General features: G+C 48.1%; 1 protein-coding gene across 1 annotated transcript in view; it reads left to right on the forward strand.

Annotated features, from left to right (window-relative positions):
- USP9X (ubiquitin specific peptidase 9 X-linked) overlaps positions 1-21,952 on the forward strand; it is a 1,542,050-nt gene that overhangs the window by 598,274 nt on the left and 921,824 nt on the right. Inside the window, exon 16 of the mRNA XM_078658291.1 lies at positions 19,591-19,933. Within this exon, the coding sequence (XP_078514417.1) occupies positions 19,591-19,933 (343 nt within the window). The remainder of the gene's footprint in view (positions 1-19,590; positions 19,934-21,952) is intronic.

Consider the following 21,952-nt stretch of genomic DNA (forward strand, 5'->3'; position numbering starts at 1 on the left):
AGGTCCTGCAGCCGGGTGTCTCCACTTCGGAAGCCTTGCTGCCTTTAAATAAGTCCTTGAAGGATGTTTTCTTGGGCACCTAGTCCAAGCCTAGCACTGGGGCTCTTGTTCACAGAACGATTGCCCGCTGCCATCGTCTTGAACTGGGTGACCCAGCTTTCCTCACAGCCCACCCCACAAAGCTTGATGGTTCAAGCTTCCACTTCCCACGGCGCGTTTCCTTCCGCACCCCTGGACAGGGAATCCAAGAGACTGGAAAGCTTTGGAAACAAAATGTGCTCTTTCACTAGTCTGTCATTGCAGTTGGTAAACACCGCATGCCTTTTGGCCCATTATTCCCATTCAATATGGGACACGGTTGACAAGTGCTGCCCAGAGTCTTGGAGGAGGACCGGATTCTGCTCTCCCAAGCTATTTCAGGTGGGAGAGATGCAGGGAAGTTCGCCATCCGATGTGACTTGGACATGACAGACTCGGTGGGCATATCGATTTCCAAGTCGGTGGCCGTACGTCGCCACGCTTTATTGAGAACGTCTGGTTTTCCAGAGGATGTCCAGGCTAATCTCAAGGACATGCCCTGTGATGGCTCCTGTCTCTTCCGAGACAAAGCAGATGCAGCACTTGAGCGTTTTAGGGATTCGCGGGCTACGGCCAAGTCCTTGGGCCTCACTACAAGATCCCGGCCTGTGTCTGCTTCTCGCTCTTTTTGTGGCTATGGAAGGGGCTACCAACCACGCCAACCCTATTCCAGCCAGAGGGTCCCGCAAGATTAGCAACCTCTGTGGGGCTGTGGACTCGGTTCACCCCGAACCCTGGGGTCGGGAAGCTAGAAGTAGAGTCAAGCTATGATCCCCTCTTCCCTCGTAAAACCCTCCTAGTCCGATCACCAGATCATTCACAACCAGTTGGTGGCAGAATATGCCATCCTCTCCACCACTGGCGGATATCACCTCCGACAGGTGGGTGTTGCAAATTGTCCGAAGGGGCTACTCCCTCTCTTTCGAGACTAGCCCTCCATCCATGCCTCCAGTTGATGATCTGGTGACTGAGGATCACCTTGCTCTACTCCGCAAGGAAGTCAAAACTCTTTTGGCCAAGGGAGCTATAGAGAGGGTTCTTTGTCCAGAAATAGGCTGTGGTTGTTAGTCCTGCGATTTTCTGCTTTCGAAGGAGGACAGAGGCCTTCGTCCTATCCTCCTCTTCAGAGCCCTCAACTACTTCCTACAAAAGCAGAAGTTCAAGATGCTCACTCTTGCTCAGGTCTGCCCTGTACCCGACTAGATAGTAGCGCTGGACTTGCAGGATGCCTATTTTCATATCCCCGTCCTGCCTGCCCATCGTCGCTACCTGAGATTTACAGTGGGCCACAGCACTTTCAGTTGGCCATGCTCCCTTTCGACCTCAGCAGTGCCCCTCGGGTGTTCACCAATGTGACGGCGGTGGTCGCAGCCCATCTGCAGTAATTAGGGGTTCCAGTCTTCCCCCATCTCGATGACTGGTTGTTGAAGGTGTGCTCGTCCCAAGCAGTCCTCTCCCACCTCCAAACTTGGGAAAACCTCCTGCATTCGCTGGGGTTCACTATCAACATGCAGAATTCACACCTCATTCCCTCTCAGACGCTCCCTTTCATCGGAGCGATTCAGGACACGGTACAGTTTCGGGCCTATTCTCCCGAACGGTGAGTCCAGGATATTAAGGCTATGATACCGATAATTTGGCCTCCATCCTGTATTTCGGTGAGACTGACTCTGAGGCTGTTGGGCCTCATGGCCTCCTGCATCCTGCTTGTGTACCATGCCAGATGGCACATGCGGGCTCTCCAGTGGGACCTGAAGTTCCAAAGGGCACAGCATTAGGGAAATCTCATGACCTGGTTCAACTATTGATGGGCGCTGCAAAAGACCTGCAGTGGTGGCTGACAAACCGAGATTGAGTCAGTGGCAGACCTCTCTCCCTTCCCCACCCAGAAGTGGCCATCTTGGAGATCAGAGTACTCTGTCTCTGGCAGAAGCCAGCCTCCATATCAACCTATTGGAGCTTTGCGCGATCTGATTGACACTGAAAGCCTTTTTACCGTCCATCAAGGGAAGGCTGGTTCAGGTGTTCACGGACTACACTAACGCCATGTGGTACTGCAACAAACAGGGCGGTGTGTGGTCTTGGACTCTGTCAAGAGGCCCTGCGTCTCTGGACTTGGCTGGAACAAAAGGGCATTTACCTGGTGGTTCAACATCTGGCCGATTCTCTGAACGCCAGAGCGGACAAACTCAGCTGACGGTGCCTTGTGGATCACGAGTGGCGTCTCCATCCGGAAGTGGTTCAAGGTCTTCTTCAGTGGTGGGGAGAGCTTTGGTTAGATCTGTTCACCTCCGAAAAGAACGCGCAAAGTTGGCAGCTTTGCGTTTCCAAGGCGACTCTGGCTCTGCAACTCTTTGCGTCGCGAGTGGAGGTCAGGCCCCCTGTACACCTTTCCGCACATACCACTCCAGCTTAGAGTGCTCAAGAAGATCAGGAGTAACCGGGCACAAGTCGTTCTTGTGGCTCAGGACTGGGCACAGAGTCTGGTATCCTGTGCTTCTGGCAATGAGCATCGATCCTCCGATCAGGCTGCCCTTTCGGGTGGATCTTCTGTCGCAGCAGGAGGGGTGGGTCCTCCACCCGAACCTGTCCAGTCTCTGCCTCCTTATGTGTAGATAAGCAGCCTCTCGAAGTCCGCAAAGTTATTCTGACAGCCAGGTGCCCCCCCATGAAATCGGTATACGTCTGCCGATGGAACAGATTTTGTAACTGTTGTACAGAAAGACCTATTTGACCCTTTATCTCACTCTCTATAAGATGTTCTTCAGTTTATCCTTTCTTTGACCCAGCAAGGCTCTGCTCTGGGCACACTGAAGGACTACCTTTCGCCCCTTTCAGCTTTTTCTCTGACTGCCAGATCAGTCTTCACTGTTTGAATCCCCTCTGTTGCAGAAATGTTTGAAGGGGTTAACCTATTTTTTACCCCTTTTCCTTTTCTTATGCCGCAATGGGACCCTGATTTGGTCCTTACTTTCATGATGTGCACACCAATTGAGCCGCTGCACAATTGCCCTCTATGGTTACTCACTATCAAAACTGCTTTTTTGGTGGCAATCACCTTTGCCAGGAGGGTGAGTGAACTGCAAGCACTGTCATCACAGCCTCCTTACCAGACCGTCTTTCTGGACAAAGTGCTGCTCTGAACTAGGGCATCTTTTCTGCCCAAGATTGTAACACCGTTCCATCTGGGGCAGTCTGTTACTCTGCCCACTTACTATGCACCTCCGCACCCTTCTAAAGAAGAGGAGCGTCTCCACCGTCTGGACCCAAAAAGAGCGTTATTATTCTACCTTGATCGCACCAAAGTGTTCAGGGAGGATGTCCAACTGTTTATAGGGTACGTGGGAGCAGAGAAGGGACATGCTGTTCAAAAGAGGACTATCTCATGTTCGGTTATCCTCTGTATTAAAATATGTTACTCCTTGGCAAAGAAGCAGCCTCCTGAAAGCCTTAGGGCCCATTCCACCAGGGCGACAGCAGTCACCACAGCCCTCCAGTGTGGGGTTCCAATTACTTATATGTGCCAAGCAGCCACAAGGGCGCCGCTACACACATTCGCAAGACACAATTGCCTGGAGTCTCAGGTTCCCAGTGAGGACCTGTTTGGCCGCTCTGTTTTTTCTGGTCTAAATCTTTTCCACAGTTTCTACGTCCGGGGAAGTTATTGCTTGGGTATCTGTTCAGAGCTAAAGATTTTGCTGCTGGACGCATCTTTGGAGTTGGGTGCTCCAGCAACCTGCTGTTAGCTGCCCATGTACCCCCCTCCCCCCCTTTCTGGGAATATCTTAACTTTCTGCCATTGGACATAGTCCCTGTAGACCTGGGTAAACAAACGCAGCAGGTGGCATCTAGCTGACCACGAGTGGCATCTGCACCTTGAAATGGTTCAAGGTATTTTTGTCCAGTGGCATGTGCCTAGGGTAGATCTTTTTGTCTCCTTTAAGAACACTCATTGACGGTTTTTGTCCTTTATTAGACTGTCCAGTTATACATATTCCTGTACTTTCTGGTGCTTTCTTGGGTTCTGAAGGTCAGGAGGGACCAAACTCAGCTCACCCTGATAACCCCAGATCTGACTCAGAGGGTCTGGTACTTCGATTTTCTGAGGCTGGGCAACGGTACCCCCTTGTACTACTTTGGAAGGATCAGATCTATCAATAACAGGGCAAGGTCTTAAACCTAAACCTGCACAAACTGCACGTCAATGCATCATGATTGAGCAGAAACAGCTGAGCAGATTCGATCTGCATTAAGAAGTAGTAGATGTCATCCTGTCACTGCCCGTCTTCAAAGTTGATCTATTCAGTACATTAGACAAAGTTTGTGGCCTGGTGCGAGGACCATTCTGTCCATTCATTTCAGGCTAAACTTTCCGATGTTTTTGGGTTTGTCCTGTATTTTGCTTGGCAGTGTTTTGCTGTGGCCATTGTTTAAGGATTTTTTGTCAAACGGGCTTACATGTGTTTCCTCCTGTCCCTTTTGTTATGCTGCAGTGGGATCTTATCTTGGGTCTTTCCATCTTCATATGCACACCTTTTCAACCTACAAGCAGCTGTTATTTGAGGTTCCTGATCCTCTTCCTCATTGCAGTTACTTCTGCGTTCAGTGTTGGGGAACTGCAGTGGTCTGCCAGTGCAGTCAATTGTATACCCATACCTTCTTTCCAGACAAGCTGCTACTTCAGACTGTGACATGGTTTCTGCCAAAAGTTGTTTCTCTTTCAATATGGATACGTCCTTCTCACTCTATGCTTTGTTCTTTGCTTTATCCCTTCACTAGGAGAGCGCTTAGTTTCTATGTTGGTCGGACTAAGAACCACTGAGTGAATGACCAACCTCTTCCCCAGGGCATAATATGTCTCCACTAGGGGGTAGAAGTAGATTTACTGGATGATAGTTCCTCTTTTACCATGCAGCCGACAGCTCCTGTGCTGGATTGTTCTCCTAGTGCCAGGATGCCCGCAGGGTTACAGTGCGCTCTATACATGTTTTATAATAATAATAATCTTTTATGAGGTTCCCTGGTGCTTAGAAGAGGAAGGCAGTTTAGAAAGATTTCCCTTTGTGTAAAAGAAAAAAATACTATACTATGCCAAGAAAGAGTCTCCTGAGGGTCTTGGGGCTTGTTTTGCCTGAACCTCAGCATTGGCCACGGGTATTGTGGTGCTCGACATCTGCCTAGCGGCTTCCTGGGTGTCCCTTCATTCCTTCACCTGGCTTAACAATGATTCTTAGGTCCGCATCGAGGGCCACTTTGCTCACTCTGTCCGTCTGGATTTCATGGTATGGAGTCCACTCCTCAGACCCTCCACCTTTTTGGGAGTACGCTTTGGTATTTTTTCAAAAGGTGAGGAAAGAATGGATAGGATTATCCATCACAAGAAACAGTAACTTCCCTTCGGTAGAATGTCTTTATGGTGGATATTCTAACCACAGGTGCCTCACCGACCTGCTGTCTGTGTTTTGTGGAATGGCCTCCTAGGTTTATTTTTATTTTATTTATTTTTTTTTTTTTTTTTAAAAACCTTTATTGGAGTAAGCATAGAAAAGTACAAGAATGGGCCTACAACCTCACGGGCTGGCCGCTAATAACAAGGCACAATGCATGAAATAAAAATGTACACCCGTGGTTAGGCACAGCTCGAGTACAAAGCATTACTCTACAGCTATCACAGAACAATTCGTATTTTTATTTTTACAAAAAGAAAAACAAACACTAAAGGCGAATGCACAAGAATTAAGGTCAGCCCAAAGAACGGAGGGGACGGTCCACGATCAGGAGAACACACCCAGAGCCCGGAGGCTCCAATCAAGTCGGGAGGGGGGGAGGGGAGCAGCGGGGAGAACCGGAAGTATAAAAACCTTATGGAAAGGTTCCGGGAACGCTAGTCTAGGGAGAAAGGACAATCTCAGCAGTGTCTACAAGGGGAGGGGTGCAAATACCCCCACGATACTCATTCCACTGGCCCCAGACCTTCGTCCACGCCCTGGGTCTGCCCCTGGCCACATAAACCGTCTTTTCACGAAACATGGACCAGTCCATGTTGTCTTCCCACTTCGAGACCTCAGGGGGCCTGGAAGCGCCCCAGAGTTGCGCGACATCCCGCTTCGCAATCATGTAACCAAGGGTAGCCCATCTGGTCTGGGCCACAGAGTAGTCAGTGGGCTCCCACACATTCAACAGACATCGTCGAGGCTCCGGCCGCAGGGCCACATCCGTGACAGCAGTCATCACCTCAAGCACCGCAGTCCAGTAAGCAGCTACAACCGGGCACTCCCAAAGGATATGTAAAAAGGTCGCACTCAAACCACATCCACGCTTACATTTTTTTTTTTGAAATTTGTTTTATTGTTGCATCAAAGTATACGGTACAGTGTGAATAAGCCGCTGACGTGGCCTCAACATTCAGCCATGCGTGCAACGTGTTTTTTATTTAACCAACTGGTACAAATATCCATTTCCTCCAGAAACAATACATATCATGCAGCCATGTGTGCAGGTCAGAAGACAATGAACCTGTATAGCTAGGAGGACAGTGCATGAGAACAGGAATATAAAGTCGCGTCTCAAAGGGCGGGGGATCGGGGCCTGTTCAGTCCGTGTAATGGTGTTACCAGAAAACGGGGGGGACAAAACCGTGGGGGGGAAGCATGTGGGTACATCCACGCTTACATAGCCCATCCGAAGAAAAGCCCATCGTAACCAGACGCGGACCAGTGACATAGACTCGATGAAGAATCTTAAGTTGAACCAAACGGAGACGGGCAGGAATGGCCACCTCCTTGGGAGAGGAGAGTGCCGACTGCCAATCCTCGTCGTCCAGTTCCAACCCATCGCCAACCCAAGCCTCCCGAAGTCGGACCAGTAAGTCCGCCCGATTATTAATCAATTTCTTGTAAATCAGAGAAATAGTGCTATCGGGAAGATGCCCATCAAGGAGACGGTCCTCGAGGGGGGAAGATTCAGGCAGGGCCTCATCAGGAACCAAGACTGAGGCGAGGGCGTGCCGGACCTGCAGGTAGCGAAAAAATTCCCTACCACTCAAACCATATTCCGCCTGGAGGGCCTGGAACGACTTCACACAACCGTTCGAGTACACGTCACCCACCTTACAAATCCCAATCACATCCCAGCGGTCGAAACCCTTGGTAGACCAGAGTCCGCCCAAACGTTCCGAGGCATAAAGCGGCGTCGCCAAAGTCAATCGATCCTCCCACCCCAAACTCACATTCGCCGCTCGCCATACAGTTACTGCAATCTTGGATGGGCCCACAAGATGGCGCCCGGCCGATCGGGAATAAAGCGCTCTATTAAAGTCCCCACCCGGAAGCTGGAGTCTATCCATCTCGAATGCAGGATTACGACCCGGGGAAAACATCACGTGATTAATGGCAGACAACTGGGAAGCCCAGTAATATCGCTTGATATCGGGGAGCGCCATGCCCCCGTCATACCAGGGGATGGTGAGCTTTGCGAGTGCGATACGCGGCCGCCCATCCCATATCAATTGCCGTTCAAGACTCTCAATCTCTTGGAAATAGGTCTTAGGAATAGCGTCATAGGAGTTGTGAAGCGCGTAAAGGAATCGCGGCAAGGACATCATTTTAAACAGGGCCACCCTGCCCAGAGGAGACAAAGGAAGCTTGCGCCAACGGGCCACATCCAAGCGCAGTCTAAGCAACGGTGGGAGAAGATTACGCTCAAAGCGGAGCGTCGGGTCCAACGTAATAAAAATCCCTAAATACTTGAAACCCGATTGGACCACCTGGATAGGAAGTCTGCTCGGCAAGGGGGGCAAAACCCCCGAAATAACATATACACAGGACTTGGTCCAGTTAATAATGAGGCCCGAGTTGGCTCCAAAAGAAGCAAGAACGTCAAACAGAACAGACAGAGATTTACGCGGGGAAGTGAGATATAAAAGGATATCGTCCGCGTAAAGCGAAACGCGGTCCTCAAAGTCCGGAGACCAGCGAATCCCCTTGAGAGACGGTTCCCACCGAAGCCAGGCAGCCAATGGTTCCAAGGCGAGAGCAAACAGTAACGGAGACAAGGGGCATCCCTGACGGGTACCCCTGCCAAGGGTGAAAGGAGCCGAGACCCTACCATCCACCACTACTTGCGCCAGAGGTGCCGCGTACAGTAACTGGACCCAACCAATAAACTCAGGTCCAAAACCAAATTTCTCTAGAGCCGCCCAGAGATAAGGCCACTCCACCGTGTCGAAGGCCATGGATGCATCCAACGATGCCAAAATGGCCGGCTCCGTCAGAAGCCCCGCCCTCGCGATCGCGCCGTGAAGACGACGTAGGTTCAGAGCCGTGTTGCGATGTGGGATAAATCCAGATTGATCCGGATGGACCAAGTCACTAATGACCGTCAAGAGACGGGATGCCAGGAGTTTCGCCAATACCTTGGGTTCAACATTCAGTAGGGATATGGGCCTATAGGAGGAACAAAGATCATGTGGTTTACCCTCCTTGGGGATGACAACTATCGTGGCCAGTCTCTGATCATAAGGGAGAATACCCCGTTCCCGGGACTCCAGAAACATGGCGCGGAGATACGGAGCCACCCTATCGGGACGCAACTTGTACAATTCGATTGGCAACCCGTTCGGGCCCAATGCTTTGCCCGAACGGAGGGAACGGATGGCAGTAGCTATCTCATCAACCGTAAAGGGGGAGTCCAACGCCACACGGTCTAAATCAGAAACAATGGGCAGGGCTATATCACGCAACAGAAGGCGAGAGTCAACCACATCCCTCACAGACACAGGGGTATACACCACACGGAAGTACTCGGCAAACCGGTCAACTATCCCAATCGGGTCCGTTACACTCACACCACATGCAGACTGAATCACGGGTACCACACGATTAGCTCTCTCCTTCTTATCCAGCCACGCCAGCAATTTACCCGCTTTGTCACCCACATCATACAGACGTCCCTGTTGCTCCCGAAACATCACTTTGGCGGCATCCGTGACCAAGGACTTATAAGCAAATTGTTTCAGACCCAGGGCATGGAGTTTCTCAGGCGTGATACCAGATTCCAAACCCTCCTCCAATACAGAAATCTCCCCCTCAAGATCAACCACCTCTCTATTCCTCTCTCTCTTAGCCTCAACAATAAGGGAGAGGGCCTGCCCACGAATCACGGTCTTAAAGGCCTCCCACAGGGACACAGCAGATGAAACCGACCCCTCGTTATCCAGAAAATACGAGTCCAAGGACTTAAGCAAAAGGGTGCGGGTCTCGGGGGAGGTAAGGTACCACGGATTAATGGGAGCCACCCTGCCCACTGCCTCCACCCCAACCTCAAAACGAAGCCAGAGCGGAGAGTGGTCAGAGATACCCCTGGGCATGTGCACAATCTGACGCACCGCCGGGGACTGAGCCGCAGGCATCAGGAAATAATCCAGCCGAGACAGACTCCCATGGGCCCCAGAGTGAAAGGTGTACTGAAGCTGCGTAGGATGCAAAAGCCTCCAGCAATCCACCAGGCCAAAGGTATCCAAAAATCCACCCAACCACTGCTGAGCCACAGGGGTATCCCTAGGGGGGTGGCGATCGTGGAGACCGGAGACTACCGAATTAAAATCACCAGCCAGAAAGAGAGTACTATCAGGGAGGTCCAACAAGACACGGCCCAAATCTGAAAAGGTAGAAGTCTGCAAGCCGGGGGGCACATAAACAGTTAATAAGGAGAGGACACGGCCTTCATATCGACCCACAAGAACAGCATACCGCCCCCGGTCATCCTGAATAACATCATCAATAGCCAGGGGGAGGGAAGCCCGGACAAGGATACCCACACCCCTGGAACCCGAGGTAAACCCCGAATGCGCTACGAGGCGATAGCCCCACCTATTCATTGCATGACAAACATTGCCTATCAAATGAGTCTCCTGCAGGAAAACAATGTCAGGAGATAAACGTCGTATACATTTCAACACCACACTTCGTTTGATACGATCACCCAGACCGTTAACGTTCCACGAAACAAATCGCAACCCGCTACCCCCCATCCGACAAAGCCCAAACCCCCCATCAATGAGCATGACCACAAAAAGCAATTCAAATACAGAATAAAGTCGCCTTGAACACAGAACACACAAACAACGAACTTCCCAACCACCCACCCCCCCAATAACAAGAAAACACCCCCCACCCTGCACCCCTGCAAAAAGCTAAAAAGCCACCCCAACCTGCAGTGTGCCTGTCGCCCAAGAACCCTTATTCTACACAAAGACCCCGGAGGAGGAAAGGCTCCGTCCCACCCGCCCCCCGATCAAACCAAGAGCGAGAAGAAGACCATACATCAAAACACAAATGAGGTAGAGGAACATAGGCTTACACCCCTGGACCAGTTATACAAAACAAGGCATAAGTCAAAGACGAAACGTTCAGCTCTCTACACCACCTTCAGCACCGCCCGGGTGGGCTTCGGACTCAGTCTCAGGGGGACGATTAGGCAGGGAGTCCAGCCAGTCATTCGCAGCATCCGGCCGATCAAAGAAGAAAGTTCGATCATTATACTCCACCCGCAGCCTGGTCGGAAAGAGCATTGCGTAACGCATCCCCAAGTCCCTAAGACGTTTCTTGGCACCACGAAATCCCATACGCTGCTTCTGGACCTGTTGGGAAAAGTCCGGATAAAAGTTCACCGTGGCATTTTCAAAGGCTACCGGGCCCTGCACCCGCGAGGCCTGCAGGATAGCGTCCCGATCTCTGTAGTGGAAAAGCTTTGCAACAATAGGTCTCGGCGGGGCGCCTGGCTTGCCCTGGCCCCCCGGAACACGATGTGCGCGCTCCACTGCGAAAAATTTACTAAGGCCAGACGGAGAAAGGTGGTTCTGGATAAGGTCTTCAACCAGGAGATCAACCGAGTGGGGTTCTGGGTTCTCCGGCACACCAACCACGCGAACATTACAGCGACGTGCCCTGTTCTCAAAATCCTCCAAGCGCCGGGTCATGAAATCGTTCACCCTACGGAGATTGCCAATCTCCGTCTGAATATCAGAGACGTCCGTCGTGAGGCTGGAAGATTTGATATCCAACGACTTCACCTTTTCGTTAGTCTTGGAGAGATCGGCTTGAATCAAATTCACCTCAATTGCCACAGTGTCAAGTTTGTGGGCCAAAGTTTCGTACTGTTGGCCTATGGATTCCCTCATGCCAGAAATGGCGCCCATGATGTCCTGCAAGGAGGGCTCCGTCGACGCATCCATTACTTGGTCCGACGCAGTGGGACCGGGCAGGGCAGCTCCGGGGGACCCCTTAGAGTGGGTATAACGATCCATAACATTAGATTGAACCGGACCCCCGCGCAGAGGTGTCTTCGTCTTGCGCGTCTCTCGGTCCCCTCTGCCCGCCATTTTGAAGATGCGTCACGAGTAATGTCACCAGGGTCGACGGACCGGGCACCAGAGATGGAGGCCCCGGGACCAAAGAACTACAAGAGGGGTATCACCAGGATAGAGGCAGCCCACTCCAGGAACAGAGCAGCCAAGGGCCAGACAACCTACGTGTGTCCCGGCCGCAGCTCTGGCCCGACACTCTCACCAATGTCCATGTCCGAGGCAGAAACGAAACCGAAACTTAAGAGAGGGACTCACAAGACCAATCCCCCTGCCGTTGTTGTTCAACTCCAAGACGGCCACCGAACCTCACCCAGTCCCGGGCGCACTTCGAGGGCGGAGCCCAAAAGTTCAATTGAACATAAGTCAGGCACCCGATGTCCAAATCAGTTTCTGAAAGGTCCAGGTAGATTAGCCCAACGTCCTCTATATGAATCCTCGCAAAAATCAGGATTAAAGCTGGATATTAAGCCGGGAGCGGCGGGGATCCGGAGAGCGCTGGGCTCACGCGGCCATCTCGGATGCCCGCCAAGCTCCTCCCCGGCCTCCTAGGTTTAAATGCGTATCTCACCTAGCCTTCTGCACACTTTCATGGTTCTCATCCTAATACTTGCCATCTAAGGGTGTGGAATATCAGTTTTAAACTCACTTCAGCTGGCAGGGGTGGTGCCTATAAACAGCTTGGTGCCATCACTTCAGGCACATGGGAGTAATTACTAGAACATCTTGTGGGTTCCAGTCTGGTGCCTGGGGGAATTCAAAAGGTGAAAAATCTATGATTCCGTTTAATATTCACCATAAAGTGCGTTACTGAAGGTAAGTACATTGTAAGAATTGTAGAGTAAATGTAGTCCCCAAACCTACCACAAGGAAGGGAGATGGGAGAGGATGACTGGCAGCCAGCAATTCCCATCCTTTTTATGCCACCTGGAGCATCACTTCTGACCAATGCAGTTGAACAGGAAAATTAACTACGATTGGAGCAACGTATTTATTAACAGCTTTAGCTAGTGGAGCAATGCCATTCCAGTGTTGTTGGAAAATCTCTTGTGGAAAGATTATTAATAAGCTACCGTTACGCTCCTTTGGCAAAGAAAAGGCAGGGGCCATATCCGGCTAGTAACGTAGTCCAGTCCATTTCTTGAGAAATGTGTGTCTTCTATAGTTTTTCTCTGGGGGTGTGAAAGCACCACTGCACCAAAACAGAAATTGAATTGTAAATGTGTTTCTCACCAGAGCTAGTAGTGGCACGTTTCGCAAATGCAAAATATTTAACCGTCTTTTGAAACAAGGTCCACTCAGTAGGAAAGTGTTTAATCACTTCTACCTGGTGTCGTGAACTGAGCCCTGTGGCTACACTTGAAGGGTAGTGGCTCAATAAAAGATGCTCACATGCCAGTGACTGTTTTTTTCTGGGGGATTGGGGGAACACTTGATTGTCTTAGTAATTCTTTTGACTGGAGTTTAGTTTCCCCCATCTTTTGTGCCGAAGAGGTCTTCCTTGACAGTATGTCTTCCTCCCCAAAAGTAGATAAAAACTCTGTCACAATAGCTCCTCATCCTCTCATGACCAGAAACGCAGGTGGTCTAAGGAATGGTTGTTGTGAACCTCGAATTCTGTTCCAGCATTTGGAACTATGCAGCAGATGCAGTTGCATCTTACAGGAGCAATAGCCTGTCCAATAGAGGCTTTTCATGAAGCCATGTTGGCCTATTTTGTATTTGTTACCTTTATCACTTCCTTTGGAGCCCCTACGGTTCCTTTTGGGCTGGGAGACATTGATGTGTACCAGAGACTCCTATCCTAGCATTTAGTGAGAAGCAGGGTGATACCACTACCTTAATTTCATTGTTTGCCCCTTTGCCTCCAAAGGCGGGAAGGTGGCTGAATAGGTTGGACCACATAAGGGTGCTTGAACTCGGTTTTCACTAAACAGGGCTCTTGGGGTTTTGTAGCAACACTTTTATCAGTGTATGGGATGAAGTGGGGCATGATTGTAAAGTAAGCAAACCATTTCTAGATGGATTTCTTACTCTACAGTATTGTTACCATTTGTCAATAAGGCTCTGGCCTTAAGGGTTGCATGCTCACTCTACAAGGGACGGAGGAGGCACTTCCGCTTTTCTACATGGTGTTCTAATTCAAAAAGCCTATATACCAGTAACTTGATTCTCCGTGCGTTATTTCACTGGAAATTGTTGTTCTGATGGACGTTTTAACAACAGATTCCTCACCTTTGAATGTTCCTCAGGCACCAGACTGGATCTAGAAACTTTTTCAAAGCAATGCTGCTTGGCACCACTTGCTGGTTCACGTAGGCACCGTTCAGCCCATGAAATGATGGAGAAGAGCTGAGTATAAGGTCCACCCGTGCGCACCGATGTCGGTGTCTTTCTTCCCGTGCTTTCGGATGTGGCTCTGAAGAACCGCTCCCACTTATTTTTGATCACTCTCAAAATATAATCCAGTGAGCAAAGTAACAGTGTCCATCCTCCTTCTAAAACTACAGGCTTCAAACGATGCTGTGACTACAGTAAACCAATGTTGATCGTGGGCCCACATAAGGAGTGTCTTAAGTGTTTGGACTTTGAGCAATACGCCCAAGTTACATGCCCTCACACCAGTCGCGACTCTCATGACTCGCGGGTGAGGGTGGAGGGGGGAGGATAACATTTTGTACAAAACGTACCATACCGGGTCCCACCCGCCTCCGCTCCTGGCCGGGTCCCATGTTTTCCTGCTGCTTTCCGGCTCTCTTGCCTCAGGCAGGAACAGGAAGCAAGCAGCCTCCCTTCCCTCCCCTAAGCCAATCACAACGCTGGAATGGCAGCGTTGTGATTGGTGGGGACAGCGCCCAGGCACCTATGGGGAGGACATTTTCTCTATGTAGGCTGCTACATTGAGAAAATGCAGACTGCGCATGACTGGTTTGGTCGGCCCCAGGCGGACGACCAAACAGTCAGGGCCCACAGCATTGGTCATGCCACTCCTCCCCGACCCGCTCGCCCTCAACCAGGCATACCCTTCTGCTCTCTCACAGCGCGAGAAGCAGAAACATACAATGGTATTTAAACCAAAAATGTTTTATGTTTCTGCTTCTTGCACTGCCAGAAATCAGTGGGGCTATGCTCCTCCACCCTAATGGAGGAGCTGCCCCTGCCTCACACACACCCAAAGGCAATCAGAAACCGCAAAACTGTACGTTGCTGAACACAGGGATATGTTATGGGCCTTGCATAAGTCGCATTACCACTCCAGGTCGAGGGCTCTGACCCATGAGATGTCTTCTTTGAGGCCGAAGTCCAATCGCAAACATAAAAAGGCGAGTAGGACTCAACCATATCCTGCCACTCTTTGGGTGGGGTCCTAATTCTGGTAACCGTAGGTTGGTCGATCCTCTGCGCCATCTGGACTACCTGAACCCATCAAGGTTTCAGCACTGACTCTAGTACAGACACTCCTGCTCAGAGACCCATGTCGGTCCATCCATAAATGCTGATATTGCAACAGGAGAATCCTGTACCAACCCAGATGTCTAAGCCAGAACTGACATCTGCTGCACCCCGACCGAGGTCGTGCTCCGAGTCCGCTACGGTGCCCTGAGCCTAAACCTAGGGTTCTACTACAGCAGAGGCTCTATTGGCATAATTGGCTTCGACTCAACCAATGGCAAGCTTCGACAAGAGCTTGCCACCACTTGGAGAAGACTGTGTGGGGATGGGCATGATTTAAGACTCTAAATGATGATGGCAGTCTTTGCATGGACTTAAAGGAGGCTTGATACATCCTTTGATACAGGGTTGAAGTTAACTTTTTAGCTCCCATTGGAAGAGAGCACTTCCTTTGCTGTGGTAATTAGACAAGAGGCTGAGCTCCTGGGCCTACATCTGCCTTCCATTGAAGTAAAGGCAAATATTCTTCAAAATGTTGTGCAACCTGGGCCTGCCTTATCTGAGCCTTTGCTTACGTTCAAGTGAAGGCCTTACTGACACCTTAATGGGCACCTGCTCTATGCCATGTTCTTGCCTGCCAGTGAATAGGCAGGTGGCTAGGTACCATGGACCTGCTCCTGGCGACCTGCTCCTACTCCAGAGAGTCTGGTGTTCAAGGCTTCTACCTTCAAGTTGAATGTCAATTCATTCCCTATGACCCCCTGGACAGGGAGTAGAAGAGGATTGATGAGTTTGAAAAAGATATGTGCTTTTCTTCTACCCTAGCATTGAGATCAGTTAATGCGGTTTGTTTATTGGGATGGTATATGCACGTCCTCTGGGACAGGACCGTTGATCTTGCCGGCAGTCCCGGAAAAACTTAGACCCAACCTTGCTCAGACCATTCAAGAATGCCAAGATGTGGCCAAATACGTTATGGGCTAGCCATAATACTACTCATTGTCTGGGGTGACTGGTTGGCACCATTACGATGCTCTTTCACCATGCATGAGTCCAATCCATAGGATTTTCAGGAGATTTACAGGCCTCCATTATGGATTTGCCTTTCGATTGGTCATGTCTATTTGTCAACAAAGCCAATTCTGCCGTAGAAACTCTTTAAGGAGAGTAGGGCCACAGCATGCTCTCTGGCTCTTTTGGCCCCTGCCAAACAGTTTCCTTAGCAGTGTAGGAAATTATGGCTGCTATACAGACAGCGGCAGTCTTCCCAGTCCCTACTGCGGTTACCTCAGTCTTTCGTTGCTCATGATGGGGATCTTGTAGACAACATGCAGGTCACCATGGCCATTAGTCCTTCCAGTTCCCCTCCCTTGTGGCGATAGATTCCTAGACACTTTAGCTTTTCATTAGTGGTACACAACCAACCTGTGGAAGGCACAGTCTAGCACTTTCTTCCAGGTTGGCCATCCACTAAATCCGAGAGATGGGTCCAGCAGATCGTTTAGCATGGCTAGTTCCTTCTATTTCTTTCTACCCTGCCTCAACTTCCTCCCATATCAAAACAATTGTCAGAGGAGGACCTGTCCGTTCTTCTGCAAGAGGTGCAAGCTTTACTATCCAAGGGAGTCGTTGAGAAGGTTCAGCACTGTGAAATAGGGATAGGTTGATTCTCTTGCTATTTCCTCATGTCGAAGAAGGATGGAGGGCTTCAGCCGATCTTAGATCTTCGTCCTCTGAATGGCTTCATGCACAAGGACAAATAAAAATGCTGATGCTGGTCTAGGTGCTCTCTGCCCTGGATCTGTGTGACAGGTTGATATGTTTGGACCTGCAAGATGTGTTTTTTCATATATCCTTCTTATAGTCTCTCAGATATTACCTGCAGGTTAGTGTAAGCCAAGAGCACTTTCAGTTTGCCATTCTCCCCTTAAGCCTTGCCAGTGCCTCTTGGGCAGCCACAAAAATGTTGACAGTAGACGCCGCCCTTCGTCAGGGGTCGGGATACCAGTTTTCCCCAACCTCAACAACTGGCTATTGAAGGCGGGTTCGCCGTAGTCCGTAGTAGATCACCTTCAGATGAAGGCGAACCTGACATCAATGAGCCAAAGTTGCGCCTGACTCCCTCGCAGAGGTGTTCTTTTATAGAGCTGTCTTGGACATGATACAGGTCAGGGCCTTCCCTCCATTGCGACAAGTACAGGGCATTCAAGCTGTGATGTCAGTGATTCAACCTCAGTTCTGGATCTCGTTGAGAGCAGCTTGAAGGTTTCTTGGCCTATTAGCCTCCTGCATCCTGCTTGTCAACTGCACCAGGTGGCATACATGTGCTCTACAAATTCCGCTGGGGCCTGCACCAAGGTAACTTATCAGATGCCATCCACGTTTCGGAGTTGAATGCATGCAATCTGCAGTCGTGACTGCTTGACAGCAATGGTACTGGCCGCAGACCCCATTCCTTGTCCCGTCCAGAGTTAATGGTTGTGACCGATGCATCACTGCTGGGTTAGAGAGGTCATCTGTGGGATTCCAAGATCAGAGAACTCTGGTCTTTGACAGAAACCCAGCTCCATATCAACTGTTGGAGGTGCGGCCCATTTGTCTGATGCTGAAGGCCTTTCTTCCATCTAGGGAAGGCTGGTACAGGTGCTCAAGGACAACAACACCACCACCACTGCAGCAAGCAGGACAGGGTGGCATCCTGTGTTATCACACTTGAAAAGTAGTTTGGCGCATCAAGGCATCTCCCTGATAATTAACCACTGATGGGATCCTTGAACGCCAGGAATTACTAGCTTAGCTGGTGGCGCCTGGCAGCTCACAAACGGTACCTGCATTTCACTACATGCACAAGTCGTCTTTTGACAGTAGGGGAGGGGTTATTACTAGCTACATCTTTTTACCAGCGTCTAATCGCAGTGTCAAAATATTCGTGTTGGAGTTCCTGCAAAAACTCTTGCTAGGAAACTTATTCCAGGTCAAGTAGGTCACAAGACTCCTGAATGCCTTCCCACTTATGCCTTTCTTGCCCAGACTTCTGAAGTAGATCAGGAACAACCTAATCCAAGTCATTCCAGTGGCTCTGGATAATGCTAGGAGGTTGTGGTATTGACAACTTGTGGGCATGAGTGTCTGCCCTGATCAAGTTAACACTTAGGGAGGATATTCTGTTGCAGCAGCAGGGCAGGATTCCATTCCATACCTGCACAATCTACACATCCAACCGTGGAGGTTGAGCAGTGTCTGTTGAGTGCATTAGATCTACCACCTGATGTCAATGTCATCCCTGCTGCAAGACATCGGTATGCAAATTTCGCTTATGCCAGGCGCTGTAACGTATTTATGGCCTGGTGTGGAGTCCGCAAGACTAACCTTTTAAAAGCTACACTTTTTGATGTTTAATTTTTTGTTTTGCCTTTGACCCAGCAAAGCCTTGCAGTGGGCACTATTGTTAGGTCTTTCAGACGTTTTGAACTTTCCGGACTAACCTTCCTTGTTTAGATCATCTGTTAGGATGCAGTGTATTAAAGGTGATTAGTTCCACTTTTTGAGGAACATACAGAGGGGTTTGTGCATTAATTACTCTTACCCCACGTAGTTCACACTAACAAAGATATACTTCATGAAGCCTTTTTATAGAGCGAGCACCCACCAAATCCCTGTCCTGAGAAGGCCCCTAAAGGTCATGGGATTCAAATGTATCAATACCACCACCTATGCTCTAAGATGATCTGTAATCCAATACATTGGGGCACATCCAGGACCTAATAACATCTAGTGCCCACAATGGAATGTTTTCACTCCAGGTGCCCCTTTTGATTGATCTATTTAAATGGAATTAAATTGCATGATGGCATATTTCCCCACATTTTCAAATTCAGGACTGGTGTTTTATATATTTTAATATTGTCGTCAGATTGGTCTACATGTAAAGTACATATAATTTTGTCACTCGTTTGAACCCGATTATGGTTTGCACTGTCCGACCCCTGAAAAATACATTACTTGTAATGTTGTCCTTTTAGCTAAAGGTATTAATTGAGTTTTGAATTATAATTACTCATCCCGTTATCTCTAAAGGCCTTTATATTGTGCACTGACACCTTTTTTGGTGTCCTTGCAACCATGCAGTTGACTCCATTACGCTCCACTTGATATTGGTGACTGGCTGTTGCTAGATAGAAAGTTTCTAGGCCCAATCTGGCTCTGGGAGAGAAGGTTCATGTAAGAAATTTGCTATAGCTGAAGCCTCCTTCAGAAAGAATGGTGCTACAGCTCTGTGATTTATTTTTTCATTCATTGTGGCTATTAGTTTGTGCATTAATTGAATTGCAAGCTTTATCAGCAGTTAAACAATTTCTTCTTGGGCAATTAAGTTATCAGAATGAATCACTGAAACCTGGTCTTTCTCGAGTTCCATTTCAGTAAAAAACATATTTTTTTAATGAAAATTAAATATGCATGACTAGTATAAAATTATGAATTTATTATAGCTACAAGAATATGTTAATCATATCTTTTAAATTGTTGTTACTGTTAACATTTCAATTCTTACCATTAAATATACTAAGAAGAAATAACACCGTTTAAGATTACCGGTGTTAATTCTGTGGTACAGGGCATTTTTTCTCAAAACGAATTGATAGTTTTTAGCTTGCATGATTGTCCTCTACACTTGAACCGTAGATTGCTTCAGTAAAGATGCACCTTATTTGTGGCACTCTTTCCCATATTTGGTTTATGTTTTTGTGGCATTATAGGTTTTTATTAAAAGATGGGCAACTTTGGCTGTGCGCTCCACAGGCGAAGCAAATCTGGAAATGTCTAGCAGAAAATGCAGTTTATCTTTGTGATCGTGAAGCCTGTTTCAAGTGGTATTCTAAACTGATGGGGGATGAGCCTGACTTGGATCCAGATATAAACAAGGACTTCTTTGAAAATAATGTGCTGCAACTTGATCCTTCTTTATTGACTGAAAATGGAATGAAATGCTTTGAGCGGTTTTTTAAAGCTGTGAACTGTCGAGAAGGAAAACTGGTTGCCAAAAAACGAGCCTACATGATGGATGACTTGGAGTTGATAGGTCTAGATTACCTCTGGAGGGTAAGTGAGTTGTGTGTTGTTTTTTACAACCTTTGGTAAAAAAAATTCTGAACTGCTGCATTTTTTTTACTTTAGACCATTCCAGAAGTGAATTGTGGTGATTCATTTTATTATGTTGTGATTTGCGAATGTCTTTCCTCAAAGCATTGAGATGAGTGACACTGTAGTAGTGGTCAAGTGTCCTCTTTAAATTAGTAAGTGCTGTTAAAATTATGACTCCTTGTTGTTCTACTGGTTTTTTTAATGCCAAGAGATCTGTGAAAAGACACAATTCTGATATAGTCTGGCTATTAAGCACCTGTACTCTTCTTTGGCAGGTACAGATTCAGCTGGCTTATACTCCAGACAGACGAGCCATTTTCTGGTCTCGTTTACTCTAGCATTGAATCTTTAATACGTTCACATGCTTGAATTACCCAGTCTTCTTCTGTCTGGGTATCTTCAGTAGAAATGTTAAATCAGGATTGTTGGAATGCAGATGTTTAACTCATTACTTTCAACTCCGTGTTTGACCTGCTAGGCAGCTAAATAAGGGGGAAGGTTCAAAAAGTGCTTCCTTTCTAGATTTTCTTCTGTGCATAACGTGAATGTAGGATGGAGATTCTCCAAGATTTTATTGACAGTAGAATCTGGATATTTTTTAAAGACTAGGAGGGGCTAGCGTTCTGCATCACATATGTTATTCGCAACTCTGCAGCTTTTCAAAGGACATCCAAACATTAGAACTATGAAATAATCACACAATGGTATTAGAACAGTGGTTAAACGTTGCACTCTCTGCAACAAAGCATAAAAATATTTGTTCAAAAATAAAACTAATGCATACATAGTCTTAGTAAGTTTGAAACTGTTAACTTAAAATTCCAGAATATGCTCTTGTTCCCTTTACGTGCAAAGGTCGCTGTTGAACTCTGACATAACCCTATACTGTTAGTATTACCTTCACATCCAAAGATATTTCCAACCAATTTTTGAGATAGTTCCTTAATCGTTCTCCCACCTTTCCATGGGAGAAATTGTCCCCATAGTCCCCTTGAGTGGCACCTGTTCGTTGGACTCTGGCTGTAAATGATATATTCCTGTCCCCTGCTTCTTCCTTGAGGAAAGAAACCTGTAAGATTCTGATATCCATAATACCCTCTTTACCCTGATTGCATTGGATCATGAAAAATCCACAACCAAGAGGTTGCCACCTCCTCCTGGACATACCATATAAATGAGTGCCAACAACTCTATGCCTAGAATTTTTAGCATCCATGTAAGCAGACATGTAAGTCGTCACATTCCAGTAGCTTAAAACTATTCCTGAGTTCTAGGGGGCCCCCTCCTTCACTATGCACAGGTGGGCCGGCCCCTGGTCTGAGAGAGTCTGACTGGGCCCTAGAGTGCCCCCCCCCCCCTCCATGTACTTTGGAGGCGGGCTCCCTCAAGTTTCATCACAACGTTGACATACTTTTTCCATGATCTTCACTACTACTTCTCTTTAGTCTCCTCACTTGGATCCTTATGAGGTAACTTTCCCAGCTTGAGATTAATTTTGTCCAAAACTGCTTTGTCTTATAGCGATAAGACCAGCATTAGCATTTCTTAAAAAACACATAACTCTCAGGTACCAACCTCACAGAAGAAAACCATCCTTTCACTTTAAGATAAGCTATTTCAACCAAAATATTACATACCAGCAAGACCTTTATGTCGAAGAGGTTGTCTTTACATTGTTTAAGTAAGTGTTCTAAACCTTTCCTGACATCCCTCCCCAACTTAAATAAGTTCTGGATCTCAATTAGGAGTTAAACATTCTTTATTCCCTACCACTGATCGAAAAACCCCTACCTTCATAATTCCTCTTTCTTCCTTCTACGGGGCTTCTAAACCCACAAATCAAGCCTGACATCAACAAAAAATGTGTTTGACGGATAATCTAATAAAATTGAAAACCCTAATGTAAAGTGCCACACACTGTAAGTGAAATGACCGCAAACTGTGAAGAATTTGTACTCATGCTTCTAATTATTTATC

Source organism: Lissotriton helveticus, chromosome 8, assembly GCF_964261635.1.
Source record: "Lissotriton helveticus chromosome 8, aLisHel1.1, whole genome shotgun sequence".
NCBI lineage: Eukaryota > Metazoa > Chordata > Amphibia > Caudata > Salamandridae > Lissotriton > Lissotriton helveticus.